Source organism: Larimichthys crocea, chromosome XX (assembly GCF_000972845.2).
Source record: "Larimichthys crocea isolate SSNF chromosome XX, L_crocea_2.0, whole genome shotgun sequence".
In the NCBI taxonomy this organism is placed as follows: Eukaryota; Metazoa; Chordata; class Actinopteri; family Sciaenidae; genus Larimichthys; species Larimichthys crocea.
In genome coordinates this window covers 9,151,385-9,173,765 of record NC_040030.1, presented here as the reverse complement: position 1 = coordinate 9,173,765, position 22,381 = coordinate 9,151,385, and the positions used below count along the sequence as shown (strand labels likewise).

General features: G+C 40.2%; 1 protein-coding gene across 4 annotated transcripts in view; it reads left to right on the top strand.

Annotated features, from left to right (window-relative positions):
* The window catches only part of cacna1c (calcium channel, voltage-dependent, L type, alpha 1C subunit), a 128,834-nt gene that overhangs the window by 48,425 nt on the left and 58,028 nt on the right, over positions 1-22,381 (top strand). For 3 of the 4 annotated variants that reach the window (XM_027272378.1, XM_027272376.1, XM_027272377.1), the window contains exons 3-8: positions 6,305-6,444; positions 11,300-11,439; positions 12,757-12,909; positions 13,919-14,118; positions 17,057-17,160; positions 22,252-22,339. In XM_027272378.1, the coding sequence (XP_027128179.1) occupies positions 6,305-6,444; positions 11,300-11,439; positions 12,757-12,909; positions 13,919-14,118; positions 17,057-17,160; positions 22,252-22,339 (825 nt within the window). The remainder of the gene's footprint in view (positions 1-6,304; positions 6,445-11,299; positions 11,440-12,756; positions 12,910-13,918; positions 14,119-17,056; positions 17,161-22,251; positions 22,340-22,381) is intronic. The other variant, XM_027272375.1, reaches the window with a different exon arrangement.

Genomic DNA, 22,381 nt, shown 5'->3' with positions numbered 1-22,381 from the left:
CACATTAGCCTTTCTGTATGTCAACCTTCCTTCCTTCCTTCGTTCCCTTCTCTTCCTTCCTTCTTCTTCATCTGGTAGCTACAGTGCCTGTTGCCTGGAAACAGTGGAGTTTTTTTTTCTCTTTCTGTAAACTTTGATATTCAGAATGCTGGAGGAAACAAAAGACAAACAGAAGAAATGAATTTAATAAGGTGCTGTCCACATTAATCCATAAAAATTTGAAAACAGGGTTTACTTTATTATTTTCAGTCTAAACTAGCTTTCAGTCTGTGCTGCATGTGGGAGTGTTGGGCACAATAGTACACAGTGAGCTTTGGCTGTAGCTGAGTGTGTGTGCATGAATCCTAAACCACTGTTTAAGGTGATCCATCTTCCTTTCACTGGTCAAAGGGGTCACCATCTTTCTGCCTTCCCTCTCTTTTTCTATCTCTCTCTCTCTCACACACACACACACAGACTTGTGTACACATGCACTCAAGAGTAATCCTTAATCAAACTTCTGAATCCAAGTTCAGAGGCCCACAGACGGGATGTTAGGTCTGTTAATGAGACTCGTGTTGAACGTGTGCTGCTGACATGTTCATAGCGTGTTTGGAATAGTTTCCTTTCAGCAGTGTGATTCAAAGAGATTCTCAAGTGGCATTAGAAAAGAGAGGCCATGTCCAAAGCAGAAATCCTTGAGAATCTTTTTTAGTTTTGTGGTGTTCACCTGCCAGTCACTAGGACTGCTGATAGCTCCTAGGATTTTTGTATGTCCATTTCGTTGTCAGGCAAGATGTTATCACTGTTCCAGTTGAATAATATTGGCTGACATGCTGCCTGAATACACAATGTGGATATCTCATATACTGTATATTTATAATTGCATGTGTATTGTGAGGATATTTATATGTCCGGCACTCATGCTCTGTTTCAGCTGTCTCAGCAACACAAATTCACAACTGCAAGTATTTAAGTGCAACCACAGCAGCTGTTCTATTGAATTGGGTGGATTTTAAAGTAGTATTGTTCTTCTTGTGTTTTACACTTCCTGGCTATAATAGAAAATAAAAATATTGATGGATCCTTACCCTTAAAACTGTAAAAGATGTCCTAATCTGCCCTTCTTTTTCTTCCTGTTTGTTTTTGCTTTATTCACACTCTGTTTAACTGTTCAATAAGAGTGAGTGAAGAGGAAAGAAAACACTCACAGAGCTCTGGGCAACTGACAAAGGTGATTGACAATATACAACCCTAGGTGCTATCAAGTGTCAGCATTGCTTTAAGAAACCAGATCTCAATAGTAGGTGTTGAGAAAGAGTTTTGCTCATTTATTTTGCCCACCAACATTACACTCTCTAACCTCTAGGATGTCCTCACCTTCTCTTTCTTGGGTGATTTTAAATCCTGATTATCCTCTCTTGATGTCTTTTAGCTGGGAAGGGTCAAGAAGTGCTGAGACAGTGACCTAAGAGCTACTGATTTTCACTACTGCTACTGATTTCACATCAGAAGATAATATGACATTATTAATATAGAGCTGTTCCTCTCGAGCATTGTCCGCTTTGATTATAAGTCGTTATTCGTCTCCATGCTGTAGCAATTACAACAGAAAAATACGGACCAATTTTTGCTCACTGACCCAAAACTCAACCTCAAGTTTCAAGCTTCATCGGAAATTCTATTAAACCCTCATCGTAGGAAAAATACAACGGCCATAATTGTGATGAGTTTGTTTACCCTTTTTTCATCTCCTGCACACCTCACAGCTCTTAAATCACCCACAGCTCTATTACATTTCCACTGTGTTACTGAAGCAGGTCAACTCAGGGAAATAAAGAAGGTACTCACTGAAACTGTAGGATAGTTAATCCACTGCCAGACTGCATATGTTCTATAGACCAGGAATTTCATTGTACCGTAGATGTGGTATTGTAAACAGTGTGGTGTGTTGTAGATAGCAATGCAAGCTTTATTAGATCGGAGGCTTATGCACACTAAAGTTCAATACTATCAACTGGTGGCAAGTGGTAAGTAAGTATGACATGGATCACTGGAGCAGGCACAAAGACACAATTTCACACAAACGCAAGAGCACACACACAGCACATTGGTATGTGCACACAGAAACACAATAGGAAGTCTGGATGCTGACAGAAGAGTAGTAATTAGGACTATGTGCTGTGGATATTCTTGGTACAATACTGATCAGTGTCATCCGTAAGTGTGTGTGCGAGAGAGAAAGTCTGCTGCAGCCGCTGCTGCTGCTGCTGCAGCCCACAGTTTCCATGGTAACGTTGGAACCCATCTTGGTCTCTATGGTAACTTCTGGTTGGCACCCACAGAGAAAGAGAGAGAAAGAGCGAGAGATGAGGGGAGGAAAGAGAGGAGGTGAAGATGCTGAAGTGGAGAGAGAGGGAAAAAAGGGAGGGGGACAACAAAAAGTGAAAGAGAAGGTGGCGAGACAGAAGAAGAACGAGTTTAAGTCAACTTTACTTAATGTCAGAAGAGTCGTTTTGGTCTGAGCATCCAGCATTGTTGAGTTACTGCCCCGCATGAGCTGCCAGTGGGCTTCAGGAGGAGGTAGTTGCTGGTTCAAATCCTGGAGTGTTGTGTTTTTGTGGGGTCTTGAGCAACATCACTTCAACAAGTCCAACAGAGTAAGAAATAGACAAATAGACAAATTTAAACCACTAAAAAGTGAAGACGTCTTCATTTGTTTATAATAATCATAATAATCCCTCATAGCACAGGAATTGTACTCTAAATAAGTTTATTTGGAGTTTATTTAAAAAATCAGTGTTTGTTTCTGGCCCATCTGACTTCTTTTTAGGGATGTTGACTTGATTATTGCAGGAATGTTTGTTTTCATTACAGATTGAAGTAATGGCAACAGGTACAAAAATAAGTTTTGTTTGTGTGTGTCCTCAATCCATTTGTCTAACAGCTACTGTACCTAATCTGTGTTTCTTTTGCTTCACCACAGTTACGTCATTAGCCTGCTAATAGGACGTACACTAGCAACGTGCACAACTCCAGACTGTTTTTGTGTGGTTGCTGCATCTGAATAAATCACTACCGGATGTTGGCAGTGTGTTACTGTATAGTTGTACAGAAATGTTTCCTGTATGAGCAGGAAAACAGCCAGATTCTAGTGCCCTTTCGTTCTGTTTACAAGGCTGCAAGGAGTCCAGATTTGCAGCATGCAACAGTCGAATTTTGAAATGTCCTTTTGAGATTAAAGCAGAATCATTCTGGTGTATGACACGTTGTTCACCTTTTCCTGACTGCAGATCTGTGTGCCGACATGTTGAATAAGCAAAAAGTTTTGAACTATTTTTGTTGTACTCCTGCTGTCTTGTGTTTTTCAGGGTTGAGTAATTGGTGTCCAGGGTGTTTTTTCTGTTCTTTGTGATCTATTGAAAACTGCATGAAAGAACAACACATGCACGCACACAGACTAGCCTATGATGTGTCTGCATGTTTTGTTTTGTTTTTTCAAAAACAGCTTATTGGCTAATCCTGTCTTGCAGCACGCACACATACACAGAAGGTCATGGCGGATGGAAACATTGTCCGCTGTATGGTAGAATGTCGATACCATAATCTGATTGGTTGACTTGATGGATAGGCGGTTGGTTGACCTATCACAGTTAACTGAATTATTGCTCCCACATACTCACCTTTCTGTCATTCTGTCTGCCTTCTTCTCTCTCTTCCCCTCTCCCTCTGTCTCTCTCACCCATCCTCCTCTTCTCTCTCAGTCGCTCATCTTTTCCCTCTCATTTCTTTCCAGTCACTAACCAGATTAGTTGTGCCCCTTATGGATTTTGCCCTTTATGGGTCTGTGTGAACGGAAGGAAAGCAGGCAGAGAAGTGTATCTGCGTGTGTTTGTGTGTGTTTGTGTGTCAGACTGAGCTGTTCCTACCAGATGTTTTTCTCTGTTTTATTCTTCAGAGCGCCGCACTGTCTGCCTGTCACTGGCAGATACACAGCCTGGGCGTGTGTGTGTTTGTATGTATGTATCTGTGTGTGTTTGAGGGAGAGAGTGATGGAGAGCTTTTGTGTATTTGAGAGGGAGGATATGTGTGTGTGTGTGTGTGTGTGTGTGTGTGTGTGTGTGTGCGTGTGTGTATACACGTTTGTGAGATTAATTACTTCCACATAGACTACTAATACTCACTGTGTGGTGGAGGGTGTGCTGTTCAAATGATTAATATGAAAAAATCAATTGCTCTGAAACTGATGCACACACACACGGAAAAAGAAGCCAGTTTTATCTTTATCTTTAAGTTGGATACTTTTATGCCCATAAAGCACACTGCATGGACTTGAATTGAAATGAGAGGAAGTTAGAGAGACAGAGACGAGAAACATAACAAGTTTAATACAGCTTTGTGAGCAGCTCATTCAGGTGCAGAAGCCCTGGCCTAAAAATCAACTTGCCTTTGAAGTTGTCTGTCTTTCAAAATGTGCAAATCCTCTGAATTATAATTCATGACATTACCTCCACTGTCAAGCTTCTTGAGCATTTCTAAGTGTGGGAAAATCATTTCCAAATCACAGTTTGTATGATAATCACATCATTAAGCTACAAAATCAAAGCATGATTCTTTTATTATTATCCAGACGTTGTGCTTAGCATTTTATCAACGTCACAGTGAAAACTTACTTGATAATAAACCTGATTCTGATTGAAGGGTGACTACATTTATGACTGATTCTCATGATATATGTGTATGTGAGTGGCCTTATGGTAGTTCGACACAGTCTCTCTCTCCATGCTGCGAAAGTTGTTTGTTTAGCTGAAACTACTTTAGCCTCATGTCAGCCTTAACAGCTAATCTTAGTGCAGTCACTGAACACATCAGCATATTCAACCCTGACATGGTATTTTAACTTTAACAGCACTTAACTTTTTTACTAGCCAGATCATTTGAGTAAAACATCCTTTCTTATCTCAGAGGGTGCATGTAACATAATTAGGCTTGGAGGTTGATATTCACCTTTAAAATTATTGTTGATAATGCACTGGTAAATATGTCTGAATCAAACCATCATAACTACTTAAATTGCATTCACTATGGGATCATCATTTTGTAGGGATACTTTGCTAATCTTATCAGATTTTGAAGCTATCTTGCTCAATTTAGACACATAGAAAATCTGCGTCCCTCCAACCTCAGGTTCAGCTAATTCTTCCCAGGGATGGGGCTTGGAGCCTGGAGAGACCTGGCCGGCCTTCTGTCCCAAACCTCTGGCCCTCTGTGAGTGTATGTCCATGGGAAAACAGTGGGAACAGGAAGAGGGGCTGATGCATGGATAGATTGATGGATGGATGGAGCTAAATATATTTTTAGATCAAAAAGATTATGTACCTCGGAGGGACCATGAGAGACAACACAGAATATTTCTGAACATAAAATATTTTTACCCAAGAGCTTAATAGTTTTGCATCATTGCTTTGATATCATATCACATCAATTTAAACTTGACATAGAGTTAGAAAGCGGATATGATGGATGATTAGGTGGATGAAGTTTACAATGGTCAGGAAAATTTTGTCTCTCTCTCTCTCTGTCTGTCTCTCAAAGCCATTTCAGGACATTTCCCAGGACCCTCTGAGGCAGGGGTCATCACTATGACAACAATCTCCAAGGAACTCTGTAGTAGAAGAGTAGCATGTGTGTACAGTGCGTGCGCGTGTGTGTGTGTGTGTGTGTGTGTGTGTGTGTGTGTGTGTGTGTGTGTGTGTGTGTGTGTGTGTGCGCGCGCATTTGTGTATGCATAACCACACGCATGCATTCCTCTCTTCAGCCTCTTACGACAGGAAGAGAGTCACTATGATTAAATAACCAAATTGCTTTGATTGTGTACATGATTACAAGTTAGACAAATACATGTTCACACATAAATAATCAAATACACTCACACACACACACCAGAACCACAGAAACAGTAGCAGAACATGGTGTTCCGGCTGATAAAGTCAGAGCAGTGAGCAATGCTGGTCGTCATAAGTCATATACAGGGTAAATAATGTCATGACTGTGTGATGTAAGAGTTTCATTGATGAGTTTTGAATGGGTGTTTGGTGTTCTCTCTTTGACTGATGTGTCTCAGTGTGTGATATCCTTGTAATAGTATTTATTTAAGGCAGTTCTACTGTACAAACTTCACCATGAAATGCCTTTCTATAATCTCCTCTCCACCATCTACTTTCTTTTACTTGCTGTCCACCGAGCCCTCTGAGTCATTCTACGTTTCTGCAATGCTGCCGCACAGACAAATAAATGGACCTGTCTTGTTTGTGTGTCTCTACAGGAGCGCGTGGAGTATCTGTTCCTCATCATTTTCACAGTGGAGGCATTCCTGAAGGTAATAGCCTATGGCCTGCTCTTCCACCCCAACGCCTACCTGAGGAATGGCTGGAATCTGCTGGACTTCATCATCGTAGTCGTAGGGTGAGTGGACAGAAATGGTTTTATACTACTAGTGAATAAGTGGTTTGATAGAAGGAATGACAAAGATAGCCAGTCCTGTAATTGGAAGTCACTGTCTCTTTCTAGAGCTTTTTAAAAGCGCTACCTGACACATTTTTCAACATCAGCACATCATTGCCAAATTAATCATAGTACCTTAGTATAATTACTGTCAACAAATGAAACTACAGCCAAGACAATTGGCAGCCTCTATCTAATAGGTACTTATAGTGGTTGCGTCTTTAAAAATTAACATCACATATCCCATGAACACATTTGATTCCTGTAGCAACCAGAAGGAAGCTTATGCACTTCCTCTTTGCTAACCTTGCAATTGCACCTTTGCTAATTCAAAATGCAATCAGTTGGCACACAATGTAAATTTCAGTGAAGAGGAAAATTTGGTGTTTGTCTCCAGGAATAGCCTTTCAGTATGTGTGATACAACACACAACAGCTCTGTGTTAAACAACCTAAGTTTTACCATAAAACAATCTTCCTTTGCAGTGAATCCGTATTAAAGCCGCAGTAAACTTTGGCCTACAGTGTATTGGTGAAGCCTAAACTGATTAGCTTGTTAGATGCTGATAGCAAAGCTCTGCTCTGTTTTTCTTTATCTGCAACTCAGCAACATAGCCCATCTGCTAAGCCCTCTGTGCCTGTGTGTGTGTGTGCGTGTGTGTGTGTTTTGTGTGTTTGTGTGTGTGTGCTGCCAGCTGTGCTTTGTGTACTGTGTTGTGTGGGGGTAATGGCACAGTAGCCAGTGGACCTGACAGTTACATTAATGCTATAAAAATGGTCTAATTGACCGTGTGTGTGTGTGTGTGTGTGTGTGTGTGTGTGTGTGTGTGTGTGTGTGTGCAAGAGAGATACACAGAAAAAAAGCAGCCCTTAGCCTGAAGGAAGGCTCTGAATGCACCAACACACAAACACAGGCATGCACACACACATACTCACTGAGTCTTGTTCATCGCTAGTCAAGTGTTCACTCACATTAGCCATCACTAACTGAACATGGTTGGCCTCACCCCATAGACACACACAGACACACACCATCAGTGGCATCATGGTGCCAATGCCCCTGGCATAAACACAACCTTTACCACTCTTATGCTGTTATCTACCCTCTCTGTCTGCCTCTCTCTCTCTGTCTTTCTGTCTCTGTTTGAATTGTGTTTTTTATTTAGGCACAGCATAATTTAATTTTGAAATAAAACAGCATTCATTCATCAAAGAAAATTGTCTTTTACCTCGCAACCCTGCCACAGGGAGGTCAGAAGGTCAAATAAAAGTTGCGGCTCAGGATTTGGCAGGGTTCAGTGTCCTGCTGAAGGACACTACAGGAGGTTTGGTGCAAAATATGGTTGAATGCTTTACTTTTTTTCTGTTTCACATGGTCACAGTAAGAGTAATTTCTCTTTATGCTTTGACACAGTGGCAATATAAAAAACATTCTGAAGGCAGAAAAATTACAGCATTGGTCATTTGTTCAAAGGGCATAAAACCTTGTACCATAGAACCTTGTACTATAGACCCTTGCATAAAAACTGTAGAAAAAGAGGAATGCCTTTTATTGTCACTATACGCATGTACAATGAGATTAAAAGCCACACAAAAGCACATACTTTTTACTGCTGTGCAAATTGGTCCTATGCAGAACTAAGGCAGCATTACTTGTTTTATTGAAACAGAGACCTACCAATACTCAGTGACACTAATCATGAAGGTTCACAATCTTTCCAGAACCTCAGTCAAATATTTTTACTTAATCGAAAACGATTCCCTCACTGAAGCGGTAGCATATTAAAAAACAGTCAGGAAAGCTTCATTTGGGTCTGCTCTTCAGTGATTACCTCGCTGAACTGCTGTGGCTTGCATATGTGTGGTGTCCACACAGACATTTTATAGACCTTAAACTGAAAAAAACAAAACAAAACCAAAAAAACGTAATAACAAATCAGTGCTAAATATTTCTATTAAATTTAGCACACTATAGCTGTGCATGAGCGACGCTGCTCAGACAGGCTTGCTTGTGATTGCTCTAACCTGTCAACGTTGCCAAAACAAAAGCAAGAGGTTCTGAGACACTCAACTGCTGCACACATATGCACATATAGACAATTGCTGTCATTTAGATATAAAAATTGTGGTGAAAATGATGCACAGAAAAATGTAAAAGATCGATTATTAAAGTAATAAAACACAAAATATTCAACAACCAGGAAATGTTCAGCTGTGGCAGGATTGTGTCTCCATGTGTGCATGCATGAGCGGTTGTCTTTGGGCCTGTGTGTGCCTAACTGCCAGCCTGTCTGTGTGTGTGCATAGATGGGAAGTGACAGAGTCTGCTCCCTCTGGATTGTTCACCATATGGGTGAAAGAGCTTCTACCTGGTGCTGAGCAGCCTCACAGGCACATGCACACATAGACGCACACACACATACACACAGATGTTGGAGCCTGTACTCTTGCTGTCATGTACCTGTAAGTTTATTAGTGAAGGCTCAGTGACCTAACAGGCTGTGTGCACGTGTGGGTGTCTATGTGTGCGTGTGTGTGTGTGTACAATATGAATAGTGTCCAGTCTACATATCCCTCTTCACCTTTCTGTCCTCCCCCATCACTTTACTCTGCCCTCACATTTATTCTCCTTCTCCACATATAGGTGTATGATCATCTCAAAAAAAGATAGTAAACAAAGTGAAATGGATTGAAAATTGGCGCTGAAATATTTTGTTGATTAATCAATTAGTCATTTAGTGACCAAAAAAAGCAAGCAAAACTGTCAAGATTTCCTAGATTTCAGCCAATTTTGAAAACATCAACATGTAAAGACATCTCCTAGATATATGTGAACATGTGGTGAACATTTTTGACATTTTATAGATTACAGATTTATTGTTATTTAACATAATCAGTTGCAAAAGATGAATTCATTTTTTTCAGTAATACTGCAGCGTTTTGATTACTATGAAACCAGACAACCTCTGTTATCTTTATGAATGTGCACAGCTTCTACTATCTTTAGCTGTGGATGTACACAAGCCATTATGTGGTGCTACACTCAAAGGCTCTAATTATCATTTAACACCCCACCATGGCAAAACATGCTGGGCGAAATGCTGATGGTACAAAACTGTGGATCCTTGACATGCATTTCATACTCTGTTTCAAAGGCGTGCTTCTCACTAAGAGAGAGGGAGAGAGAGAGGGCGAGAGAGCGAGGGAGTGAATCAAATTGAGAGGGAGGTAGTGTGAAGTAGAGAGGCTGAGAGAGAGTGAGAGGGAGAGAGAGGGCGATATGTTTTGAGAGGTCTTTTCAAGTGGCCATTTCATCTGTGCTAATTGATAATTCTCCGTGACTAACGCGCCGCTGACTGGCCTTTGAGCTGCGCTAGCTGGAAAATGGTATTGTATGGTGATTTCTAAAGGATCCCAGAGAGACAGAGAGAGGAGAGGGAGAGTGATAAGCGTACGTACATACATTCAAACCACTCACATCCAAAGAGATGTCTGTAAATAATTTCATAGGGATAATAGCCAGCAAAAGGCAACAACATAAAAACATGCTTAGCCCTTTTACTGAAGACTACTGTATATTTTACTATATTTATATTTGCAGTATTATGTACAGTACCTTTTGTACTGTGCAGTATATGGTCAAAGTCTGTAGGCATCCCTTATTGTTCAACTTCTCATTCCCAACCATTAATTTGCTGCTTTAATAGCCTCCACTTTTCTTAGAAGGCATTACATAAAAACTTCTAACATTGCTGCAGGGATTTGTTTCCTTTCAGTGTTGCCATGTTTAAACAGGAGACTAACAAACTTGGAAGAAACAGTGGACCTTAACTTTGTGTCTACTTGAAATGAAAACCCCATATTTACAGGTTGCATATGTCGGTGACCTGTGAGCAGTGGAACTTTCCTTTTTCTGATTCCTTCATTTTAACATTTACAATGATGTTTTTCAGAAGGGAAAAAATCCCATTATTAATTTCATGATCTTTATAAGTCACCTGTGTGATCCTTTAGGTGTCTCATCCAAGTTGAGAACCACTGGTCTAAAATATTGTTGTATGTGTTGTATTAGAATATAAGATGTAAATATTTCCTACAAGCTAATAACTAAGAACTGGCAGAATGGCAAATGGCTTAAAACACATTTATACTTTTTATTGAAGGTAATAATTGACATTATTTTGTAGATTATATGCACACGTCATATGATGTATTACAGCGAAGTTACAGGGAAGATTATGCAACATCACATGGCATTAAATGTGTGCTATAATATGACACACACTCACTTATGAACACATTTTGGAGACATCTCCCTTCACTACAGACATGCACAGTGTTCTGCTGAACTGACTGTCAAATCATCAAAGCTGAGTGTCTCACATTTCGTTATCTGTGAAAGACAGAGGGAACAGATGAAACAATTCCTATTGTTGGGTTGGAGAGCTAACTAATTATTTTATTTTCTACTGTTGCATTTTCGGCAAGAAGCACATTAGATTGTGAATCTTTTTGAATTGATGAATTTTCATCATTCCCTTTGCTTTTAAAATGTTGATCCAAACTAGACTGATGTCTAAATTTACAACACTTTAACTGTTTTATAGATTTTGATAAAGATAAATAAATCGATAATAGTAGAAAAGGAGAGAATGTAAAATATGGCAGTAATGACAACAAAGATATTCATCATTCTGTATGTCTGTATCTCTTTTATTGTTTTCCCCTCTCAAATATTCTCTAGTATGTTAGTATGTGGAAATAGGATGTCAACCTGATGATGACGGTTATTGAAATCATTACTTTCTATCTTGCAGGTTATTCAGTGCGATCTTGGAGCAGGCCACCAAGGTGGACGGTGCCACTCCTATTGGAGGGAAGGCAGCGGGCTTTGATGTCAAGGCTCTGAGGGCATTCAGAGTACTCAGACCCCTCAGACTGGTCTCTGGAGTACCCAGTAAGTACTAAAAAGCTGTGGAGGGAAGAAAGAAAAGAAAGAAAGAAAAAGTGGAAATGATGCTCTGAGGATCAGGTGTGAATGGTGATTGGGTGAGGTGGGGGTGAAATGAATCACAGAGTGGAGCTGATATTGCTGCTTGATGCCACGCATACACACATAGTGACACTTAAATACGCACACACACACACACACACACACACACACACACACACACACAGTCCTCTTGTCAGATACTCAGGCAGCACGAGCAGTAGAAGAGTTGTCTGTCAGCCCGTCTGTGTTAGTGACTGCAATAATCAATAATCCAGTGGGCCAGAAGACAGAAAGAGATCAGATATCGTGGATGAAGGCTGTGTGACTGTGTGCACCTGTGTGTGTGCATGTGTGTGAGACAGCTCCTGTGATTACAATAGCAGGCGAATTCACAGGCTGCCAGTGCACATCCCACACTCTTGTCATTTGGTTTAAAAGCGAGAGTGCTGCAGTGCACAATATTTAGACTGAACCCTGTCCAACATCGTTGCACTGTGTATTGAATTGGTATCATGGCAACTGATCAGTAGCATATTTACTAGCTGATTAGCACACTGACAGACTGACAGAAAATGTACAAAAACAATGATCTGTAAATTAACTTTGTAACGAACCTGTTTGTTTTGTTAAGACAGTATGCTTTAGATGTCATAACCACAGCAATTTTTCACAATTGATTGGAGGAACAAGTGCCGTGTTATGTAATCTAATCAACAGATACCAGAACCAATGCAAGTATTCCTCAGTCATTAATGCCACCTACTGTGGTGTTGCAGTTGCATTTACTTCACCAAATTATGTGTGAATGATTGCACAACAGTCTTCATTTAAATACAAATTGATAACAATTTAATTGTGATCATCACATAGCTTTTCCTAGAGATAAACATGGCCAGAACATTTACATTTTACTGGCTTTCATGCTAATAATTCTCCTCTGCATCCCTATCACAGTTTTTGTAGTTAGTATGCAGCATTCTGAGCCTTTGTCCATCAAAGCGTTCAGTTAATTAACTGGAAAGTTGTATCGCTTATGAGCAAGTTCTGTTATGGAACCACCATGTTTCATATTTTTTTGAGGAGCTCATTGAAGGCATTCTCTCCAAGACATGCAGACAGATTATTAAAGCTTTGGAACAAATACATCAGTCAGTTTGGCGATTAACAACAATTTCAGCTATATGATCAACTACACAAGGCTTTCATGATTAACATTATACAATATCATTTTAATATTTTGTTTAATGTATTCTCAGCAGTTCCTGTATGTGTGTTCTACAGGTTTACAGGTAGTGTTGAACTCCATAATCAAAGCCATGGTTCCCCTGCTCCACATTGCCCTGCTGGTCCTCTTTGTCATCATCATCTATGCCATCATCGGCCTGGAACTCTTCATGGGCAAGATGCACAAGACCTGCTATTACAAGCATTCAGGTACACACACACACATACACATACTAACACACGTGCACATACACAGAGAGAATATCTAAACTATTATGCACTGATGCACAGATGCAAATACAAATATGGATGATCAAACACATACACACACATGCTGCACTTCAGTGCTCAGATAACTTTTGAAGCATGTATTCAACTGTGTGTAAAAGCATGCTTCAGTGCACACTGGACACACATCACACAAACTCTTTCAACTGAAATACGAGGGAAAGCCACAGCTATATTGTCGCTTCACTGCCCTGATGTTTCTAAGGTAACGACTCCGAGTGGTGTCTGTATAAATCTCTGGCTACAGTAACACATCACCCATCAGCCAACAAAGCAGGGAGAAAATAGAGCACATAACTTAAAGAGTTTAAATGATAACCCCCATTAATTATTTAAACCATCATTTATGTTTCTGAGTATGAATGATTTGTCCAATAATTGAAACAGCAGCCACGATGGAAACAATTTTCAGTAAAGGCCCCTAGGTATAAATGGACTTGAGTGTTGTTATGGTGATTTCATAGGTCCCATGAGAGGCATTAGCATTCACTGGCTAAGTGCTGGTGGAATACTCTGTTATCCTATACATCACCCTGGAGAGCTTGTTTTGTATAATTAGTACAGCACTTTTTCACATAGATTTTTTTTTATGGCTGCTCTGTTTAGTTTTAGTTTACTGTGCCCTATTTAACCTCTTTTTAGATGTTCACTTTTTTTTTTTTGTCTTTGATGATGGAGATCGATTTTAGAAGTGATTTTGTACTTCTTCCTGCAGTAAGAGACTGAGTCATTTTCTGCATAGGTAGTATTTAGCCTGTAACTGTTGGAAAAAAAAATCTGATTTCTCAGAAAGTAGAAATAATAAAAATGATGGCAATAAACCTACTGTACCATTATATGAGCTAGAAGACCCTAGTGTTGAGAAGAATTAAAGAGCGACAGCTCTCTCCAAGAGGTAGTATAAAAATGGCTTCTCTCTCTTTTGTCACAGAAGCCAATGCAGAGGAAAAGCCGGCACCGTGTGCACCGGACGGAGCTTATGGTCGACACTGTATGCGTAACGGAACAGAGTGTAAAGTGGGATGGGAGGGCCCAAACGACGGCATCACAAACTTTGACAACTTTGCCTTTGCCATGTTGACGGTGTTCCAGTGTATAACCATGGAGGGCTGGACAGACGTGCTGTACTGGGTGAGCCGGACACCACAACCGTGTCTTTATGAGCGTATGCGTGGAGTGAGTGCCATACTGCTGGGTGTGTGTGTGTGTGCGTGTGTGTGTGCAGGTAGCCGCTGTATTGTATCTGTAACATCAGTGCCACATGAGTGCTTTTGAGAAGAAAATATAAGGCAATAACACAAACGCTTCTCTCAGAAAGGCAGGTGTGCACACAAAGACACACACACAGAGTGTGTGTGTGTTTTAGCTCATATCTCAGGCTAAATCGATACAGACAATACACTGTGTAATTGAAGGCGCCGATTCATTTGGAACGTGCGCAGAATCCTGATGCTTAATTCAAGTGTCAAGTGAACACACATATGAGCACACACAAACATTTAGCCACAGAGGCATATAAAGTATCTCTTCCTCAGTAAATGGCCAGAAGTCAGCAGCAGCCCCGTCCAACTAACTAAACCAATAGATTAGTCTGTGCTGTAATTAACGTTCCATGTTCCCACATGTGCCTCCCTGAGAAAGCATTTGATTTAGACCTCTGCAATGTAGGTATGGCTTTACACAGATTATGATATTGATGATGACCAAATAAAAGGTAGTAGGGCCTCATGCGGCAGTTACTGAAAGGTCCTCATATACCTGCACACTGAAGTTGGCAGCCTCATCACTGCAAAGCGCTCGTGTGGTACAGATGAGTACCAGATTCTTGGGATCATTTTTCAACTGAATTTCTGCATTAAATGTGCTACGGTAAAATGAAAATATGCTAATTTCCAGCCATCAGGTAGCCCTGATTTGTGCCTTTATTGTATTATCATTACATGCAGGTCACAGGGCTAAGTATCCTATTCTGTGAAATTTCCCCAGTGGTCTTTCAAAAAACCCAGAGGGCAGTTAAACATCTCTCAATTTATGACAGTATTTATTTTCCAGGATCCTCAAAAACTCTTCTATCCATCTCAGTGCAGAAATAGAGTCTACTGCACAAGGAAAAGATTTTTATCAAAAATATGGCAGCCAGTAATGACATATATTCTTGCTTGTTGGGTGCTTGTTATGTGAAATAAGTATAACATAGATAAATATATCTGGTAATAACTTTTAGTTCCAACTATGGATTGAGCAATGAAATGCAATATGCCACTTTCAGCTACCAGGACTCGACAATAACTAACATTTTAAGAAACTGGCATCCATTTGACCAACAGTGACATTTGACCAACCACTTTAAAAAAAAATAAGGACAGCAAAGAGCTAAATGTGCACCCCGAAATCAACATATTTTAAATATTTGTTGCATTTCCAATATTTAAACATTTCTATTGCAGCCACAACCGGAACCAACACTGCACATGATCAATGATAGATACACTACACAGCTACACTACTGGTATTTGCAAACCAGGAACTGAGGTTAGGCATGTTAATGTCTATACATGAAATCTATACATTATTTTTTCACTCCGATGCATTGAGCTCTCTGACTGGAATATAATGATGTAACATGAGAGGCACTAACTGGGACTAGTTGTCAAAATACAAAATTGAATGACTGAATTGATGAAATTTGCAAATGAATGAGAAAGTAATGAGATAAACAGTTATACTAGTAATGACATTTGTTGAAAGGTTGATTTTTTTAAAAATAGCCAGTCAGTTTTGTGTGTGAGTGTGGCATTTTAATGTACAAAAATGGCGTGTCAGTGAGGTGTGTGTGCATGTGAGTGTATGTGATGTATACACATGGAGCAGAGAGCTTACTAGCTCCACACCCCTCCCGCAACCACTCTGTCTGCTGCAACCTCCTGCACACACACACACACACACACACACACACACACACACATACACACATTACATTAGCTAAATCGTATAATTTCCTGATTATGAGAGTATTCTTGTGTAGTCAACTCTGTAGAATGGGACCTATTTATTAGGAGTTATAAGTACAAATGATTCTGCAAAAACATTAGGCAACTTTAAGCCTTTTTCATTTAGTTTGGCCCGTGCAGTTCCGTAGTTTTTATTGTCTCACGTTTTCAGGAATATAGATTAATGACATCCACAACTGGCTACCGTCGTAGCAAATGAACCTGCTCCTCTGCTCTGTTGGAACCCTGCTTTTTGTCTCTTATGTCCAGCATTCAGTCATTCATTGAATGTGAACTGTAAATATTAAACTTTGTCTTGTAAAAGCTAATCAATTGAATGTACGTGCAGACTAATAATCTGATATATCTGTTCGATTGAATCCTGGGTACTAAACTGCTCAGACATCCCCTTGTCCACATCATCTCCCATTTACAGCCCTAATAATGATCTGTCTCTGTTCAAGCAATTCTTAATACAATATCCAGATGAGTGTGTAGCATATTTCCCTGCAACTGAATAGCCTGAAACAAGTCATCTTTATTGATTTCACTCAGATTTTTTAGTAAATCCTCAACAGACTATAATTGGTTTACATGAGCACACGTGAGTCACAACATCTAAATGTGTTTCTCATAAAGGCTCATCCACCTTTCCAAGAAAAGATTCTTAAAGGATTGTTTAAGTATGTAAACACACGATTTGACACACACTGCTCTGCAACAGGCAGACAAAGGGATTTATACACACAATGGCACTGTCGCTTTGCCAGGTCTTTCTACTGCTTTTTCTAACATGCACTGCTCTGTTCTTGTTTCCTCCCTGTCATCTTATCCTTCTTTCTTTTCCTCTCTAACACATTTTCTGTCCTTGACCTTTGCTTCCACCTCTCATTCACTTCTTCTTTATTCTTTCTATGTCAATCTTCTCAAACTTCTTCTCAATCCTTTTTCTGCCACATTTCTTCATCCTTCCCCATTCTTCTCATCCCTCTCTCCTGACACCTCCCTAATCTTTCCTCTCTTGTTAATCCCTCTTTTCTCCCATTCTCTTCCTCTTCGCTTTCTCTTGTCTCTCTCAGATGCAGGATGCTATGGGCTATGAGCTGCCATGGGTCTATTTTGTCTCTCTCGTCATCTTCGGCTCCTTTTTCGTTCTCAATCTCGTTCTGGGGGTGTTGAGCGGGTAAGAGGTTGTGCTGTTGTCATGTGTGTCTGTGTGGGTGTGTGTTGTGTGCCATGTGACTGTACAGTACATAGTGTTTTAGATGTGATAAATGACCATGCAACAAGACTCCCCGGACCTGTCGTCACCATCATCATTTCAATGGAGGACAAAGTTTCAGGTCCAAATTTGTATACACAGTACAGGTTGACGTTTGGTACCAAATGATTTGTCTTGCAGCCAATGTTGCACCGAATCCAAAACATGTACTTACACTGTTTATTGATTTACAGAGTTTAAAGCCAAATGTTGGTCAAATCAGGTACAAATGTAACTAAATATATAGTCAAAGTTAGCATTGATGTGCAGAATATCCTTGTTGAGTCAACTCTAGCACCAGTAAAAGTAGAGCTAGACACCTTGTACAGTTTATAGTCTACAGTCGTGGAAATATGAACTGACGATCACTGAACTGAGCAAAATCTCCAGCTCTCTCTCCTTTCTGTTCCACTCAATCAATCCTTTGTCACAAGCCTGAGAGAACCACACACCTATAGTACACACAGGAGAAGCAGTGACGCACCCCCTGTCTACCTGTTATGTTCACGTCAGTTGACCTCAAGGGGCCACATCCTGTCACAACCTGTCTGTGATGGACAGGTGAACACACACACAAACCTTCCAGGCTTGCTGGACTGTCCTTTTATGACCAGCACAGTTTTATTTACATGCACAAGCAACTTTATTTTTTGTCTTTTAGTTAAGTAAGTTGTTTTTGTTCTTTTTCTTCCTAAAAGCACCCAACAGCTTTTAAAGATTAATCTAATGTGTATACATGTGTGTTGGCTTCCATGCATGTTGGTCTTGTGTGCAAAGCATGCATCTGCTTACATTGTTTGTGTATGCACCTACAGTAGGTTGGTGTAGAGGCACATGATGTGTTTTGTTTCAATAAATACTCCAGCAGATGAGCTAGGTGTTGTTTTACCCCGCTCTGCCAAGTCACGCTGTTTTAGTACAAGCGCCACCCGGCCTGTAGGGACACACTGGGGTATTAATAATTCACCCCTCAGGTCAGCTGTGGAGGTGGAACGCTATAAAAACAGAGAGTGTAGTCTGGAGGAGACATAGCATTAAAGATGGAAATTATGGAATGGAAGGATGCACTGAATAGGAAACATAATCCAGAGTTACCAGATATAAATAATTTGGTTATCTGATTTAAAACACTATAATAAGAACAAACATAACAACATTAATGGTAAAAATAATCATAATAACAATAACGATTCAGAAAAATAAAACACATGAATATTGATTAAAATGCAGATTAAACGGTTAATGGCTTTTCCATTATTTCATTTGAATTCATTTTGAAAGAGTAAAGACATTAAGAGAGGATAATTTGTCATGAGGACGGTAATGATGTCCAATCCATGGGAGTCTTGCTGCACAGTCTGTTGAAGTGTCCAATGATAATGCCTTCTCTCCACAGTGACTACGCCTGAAATGAGCTGATTTGAGTGGAACTAAAATGAATAAAACTGTTTTTAAACCTGTAACCTTTTCACAGAAGTACATGCTCTCAGCTATTTCACATTAAGCATTAGCTCCAAGAGGGGTTGTTTTGTTTATCTTGTGTCATTCATTAGCCTTTTGACAAGTAATTTTTCAAATCCATGTTAAGTACAGCTGACCAAATACATTGCCATGTGGCCCACTAAGTGACTCTGACAAATGCTATGAATGCACCATAACCTCAGCAGGGATCCTGCAGAAGCAAACGGTTCCATCTGTTGGGAGCTTTCACTGAGGATCTAACCCCTTCCCTCTTCCCTCCTTTCCCTCCTAACACTCCTTATTGCTCTTTCCTTACTTTCATCCCTGCACACTCAATCTATGTCCTCGCTACTTACCTTCCTTTTCCTCCCACCGTCTTTATCTTCCATCCATCCTTTCTGTCTCCTCTCCTTGGTCCCTTTCCTCCATGCTTCCGTCTCTCCATTTAGGTGAATGATGCAGTAGGATACAGGTGGCCCTGGGTGTACTTTGTCACCTTAATCATCATCGGATCCTTCTTTGTGCTAAACTTGGTTCTGGGGGTATTGAGCGGGTAAGGGCAAGGTTAAAGGTCACATGAGACTAACTTCTCTTACTCTCCTTCATGCCTTCATACTGTTGTTTGTTTTTGCAGAGAGGATCTATTTTCTTCTGTCTACCTCCTGCTTCTGACTGTTTAGTTTAAGTATTTTACAAAGCATGTACTGAGATGTGTGTGTAAAACTGATTCTGGTACAGCTTGAGGAGTGTTGTAGAAAGACAATACATACCAGCACATGTGGCACAAGGAAAAGTGCAGTCTGATGGGTATACGCTGCTATTGCGACCTTTTGGATATTGCTTTTCTCTGTGGCAATAGCCAAAAGGTCGCAATAGCAGCGTATACCCGTCTCTCTCACTCTCTACAATGCCTCTTTAGTAGAGCACTATTAGTATCATAAAATGTTCAGTTCTCTGCGCTGCTGGGATGGCACAAAACGCTGTCATCCAAATTTAAAATAAACAGAAACATAAGCTAGCGGTATAAATTCAGGCTCCCAGTGGACACAACCTGATATTACACCAAATAAAGGTTATGTTGTAGAATACTGAAAGGATATTGACAAATACTTTGCAGCTTGCAGTTAGGTTAAAACCTTTGGGAATATATTACAAAGTTCACCCTGCCAGGTTATTGTCTACCTACCAACGTCCATTTAAATACTACAATAATTTTTCAATTAAGTATCATTTTGAATATGGTTTTCATCAGATGCCGCAGGTTACAGGGAACAGGTTTAGGGAAGTGTCTCACCCCTGACTGACTGACCTGAATCTGACTCTCGATACCCACAGTGATGTGACAGCAGCATTGTGGGAAAAATAATAGAGGTCTATCTGGTCCAAACAGCTTGGGGGGTTTGGCTGTCTGACTCTTTGTCTGACTTCTGACTAATGATGCTGTCAACACACTACACAGCCTGACCTTTTACCAACTGCTTCCTCCATGGAGTGTGTGTGGGTCTCAGATTGGCATAATAACTAATGGCGAAACAGGAAGAAGGAGAGCGACGGACGCAGAGACAGAAACATTGCGTGTGACAGTGTTTGTCTGGTTTTGATGTAATATGTTAACTAGAAAGAATGGGGAGAGAGAAAAGGGAACAAAGAGGGAGGAAAAAAGGAATTCAGTGATGATTTAGGACGGAAAAGGAGATGACGAGAAAGGGAAAATGAGAGTGATGCCTCAGAGTTTTAAACTCACACAGACATACAGTATACACATACTGGTACACACTAACACAGATCAATAGGATTGGGTCTCCTTGCTAATGTTCTGACAAGCGAGACAATAACAGCTTGTCCTAATGCTCATTGATCTGTCTTGTGTGTGTCTCTGCTGCCTGTAGGTGTGAGCTGAGGTTCCATCAGTTGCTCACACAAACACACACACGCATATATGATTGAGAATATTTAGGTGATATTTCAGTATAAAACTTTTTTCAGACTTCCATAGTAAGATGGATTAAGACCCAAGATTACAAGGTGTGAGACAGCTGACTAGTTCTGACTGTACTGACATCCTCATTCAAAATATTCACAACAGGGAGAGACCCACAAAGTTTACTTGTCAGTTAACCTCCGAATGGGGATTCGTACACCTTTTAACTGCAGATGTTCCACTTTCCTAGCTCCTGTCAGCTCTGATCCAAATTACTTCTTTTTATACAAACTCCATCTGTGGCTCCAACCTGACTTTGACCTTGCCCAAGTGCAGTGTTTAATCAAATGTCCCTTAATTCATTCTTTCATCCTGACACCTGGAAGTAATTTCGCCAGGTTTCATCATAATATTTCAACATTTCACACACACCTAACATTGATCTTGATTGTCTTAAATCATTTTAGTTTATATAATTTCTATCATGCAACTAAAATGCCAATAATCTTGAAAAAACAGGCATCATGCTGTATTGATAAGAATAAAACAAATTTAATTGCCCCATGATGAGTGGATATAGGAGTATTAAAACTTGAATTTATATTAATTCTACTTTTACACACTTCAATTGACTTTTTTTCTACATGAAGAATTGCAAACATTATATAAAGATATAAAGAGATAGATAGCTACACATATATATATATACACACTTTATTACAACCTACGGCCAGCACCCCTGGGTGGTGACTGAAACAATGAGATGCCAGACAAAAGGTGAGGAGCTCAGTGATTTGGGATGACCTTAGTGCAGAGCCACTTCTCCAATCTGACAGGGGCAAGCTGAGGTGGTACAGCTGGTAAGAAGTGCCCGCTCTGTCCCTCCCTCTGGGGTTGTACCAAGCACACTGCAACTGGGAGGAGACCCCGAGGTAGACCCAGAACGCACTACAGAACCTACAACTCCCAGCAGGCGTGGGAGCACTGGGGTTCTGTTGCCCTGGGAAAGTATAGATACATGAAATTATACGTGAAAGAAAGAAAGAAGAGTATTTTGTACGCAGTTGGTCACTTTGGGACTAAATTTAGAGCCAGACTTGTTGAAGTTTTACAACTAGATGATTTTTCATTGAAACATAATGGGGCAAAATGTCTAAATCACTTTCGGTCTGTATTTAAAGTATATTATACACATTGCCCAGCACATCAGGGTTAATGATAGTTATAGTTTATCAGCATAGAAACAGAACTGAATTAAACTGAATCTATCAATTGGCTGCTTAAGAATATGCATTGGATTGTCTGAGATGTGAATCTGGTTGCATTGTGACTGTCTGGATGTGCTTTCATCTGTATTTGCATACTAACACCTTTTCTCCTTGGCAGAGCTTTTCTCCCTTCACTTTAATTTTTTTCTCTCTCGTCAGCAGGTTTTCCCTATTTCCTCCTCTGACATACTGTATAATATTCTGTGTTATCACAGTATTGTCACATGATTTGTTTTGCAACACTTCAGTCTAGATTTTCAGATTCTTTTTACTTCTCCCTATGTTTCTGGTCTCTCTCTATCCCTCTATCTATGCCCCCAACTGTCTACCCCTCATCCCTCCATCTTGCTTCTCCTTTCCCAGAGAGTTTTCCAAGGAGCGAGAGAAGGCCAAGGCACGTGGTGACTTCCAGAAACTCAGAGAAAAACAGCAACTGGAAGAGGACCTCAAGGTACCTCTTCTGAAAGAGGACATAACAGTCTTCACCTGCCAC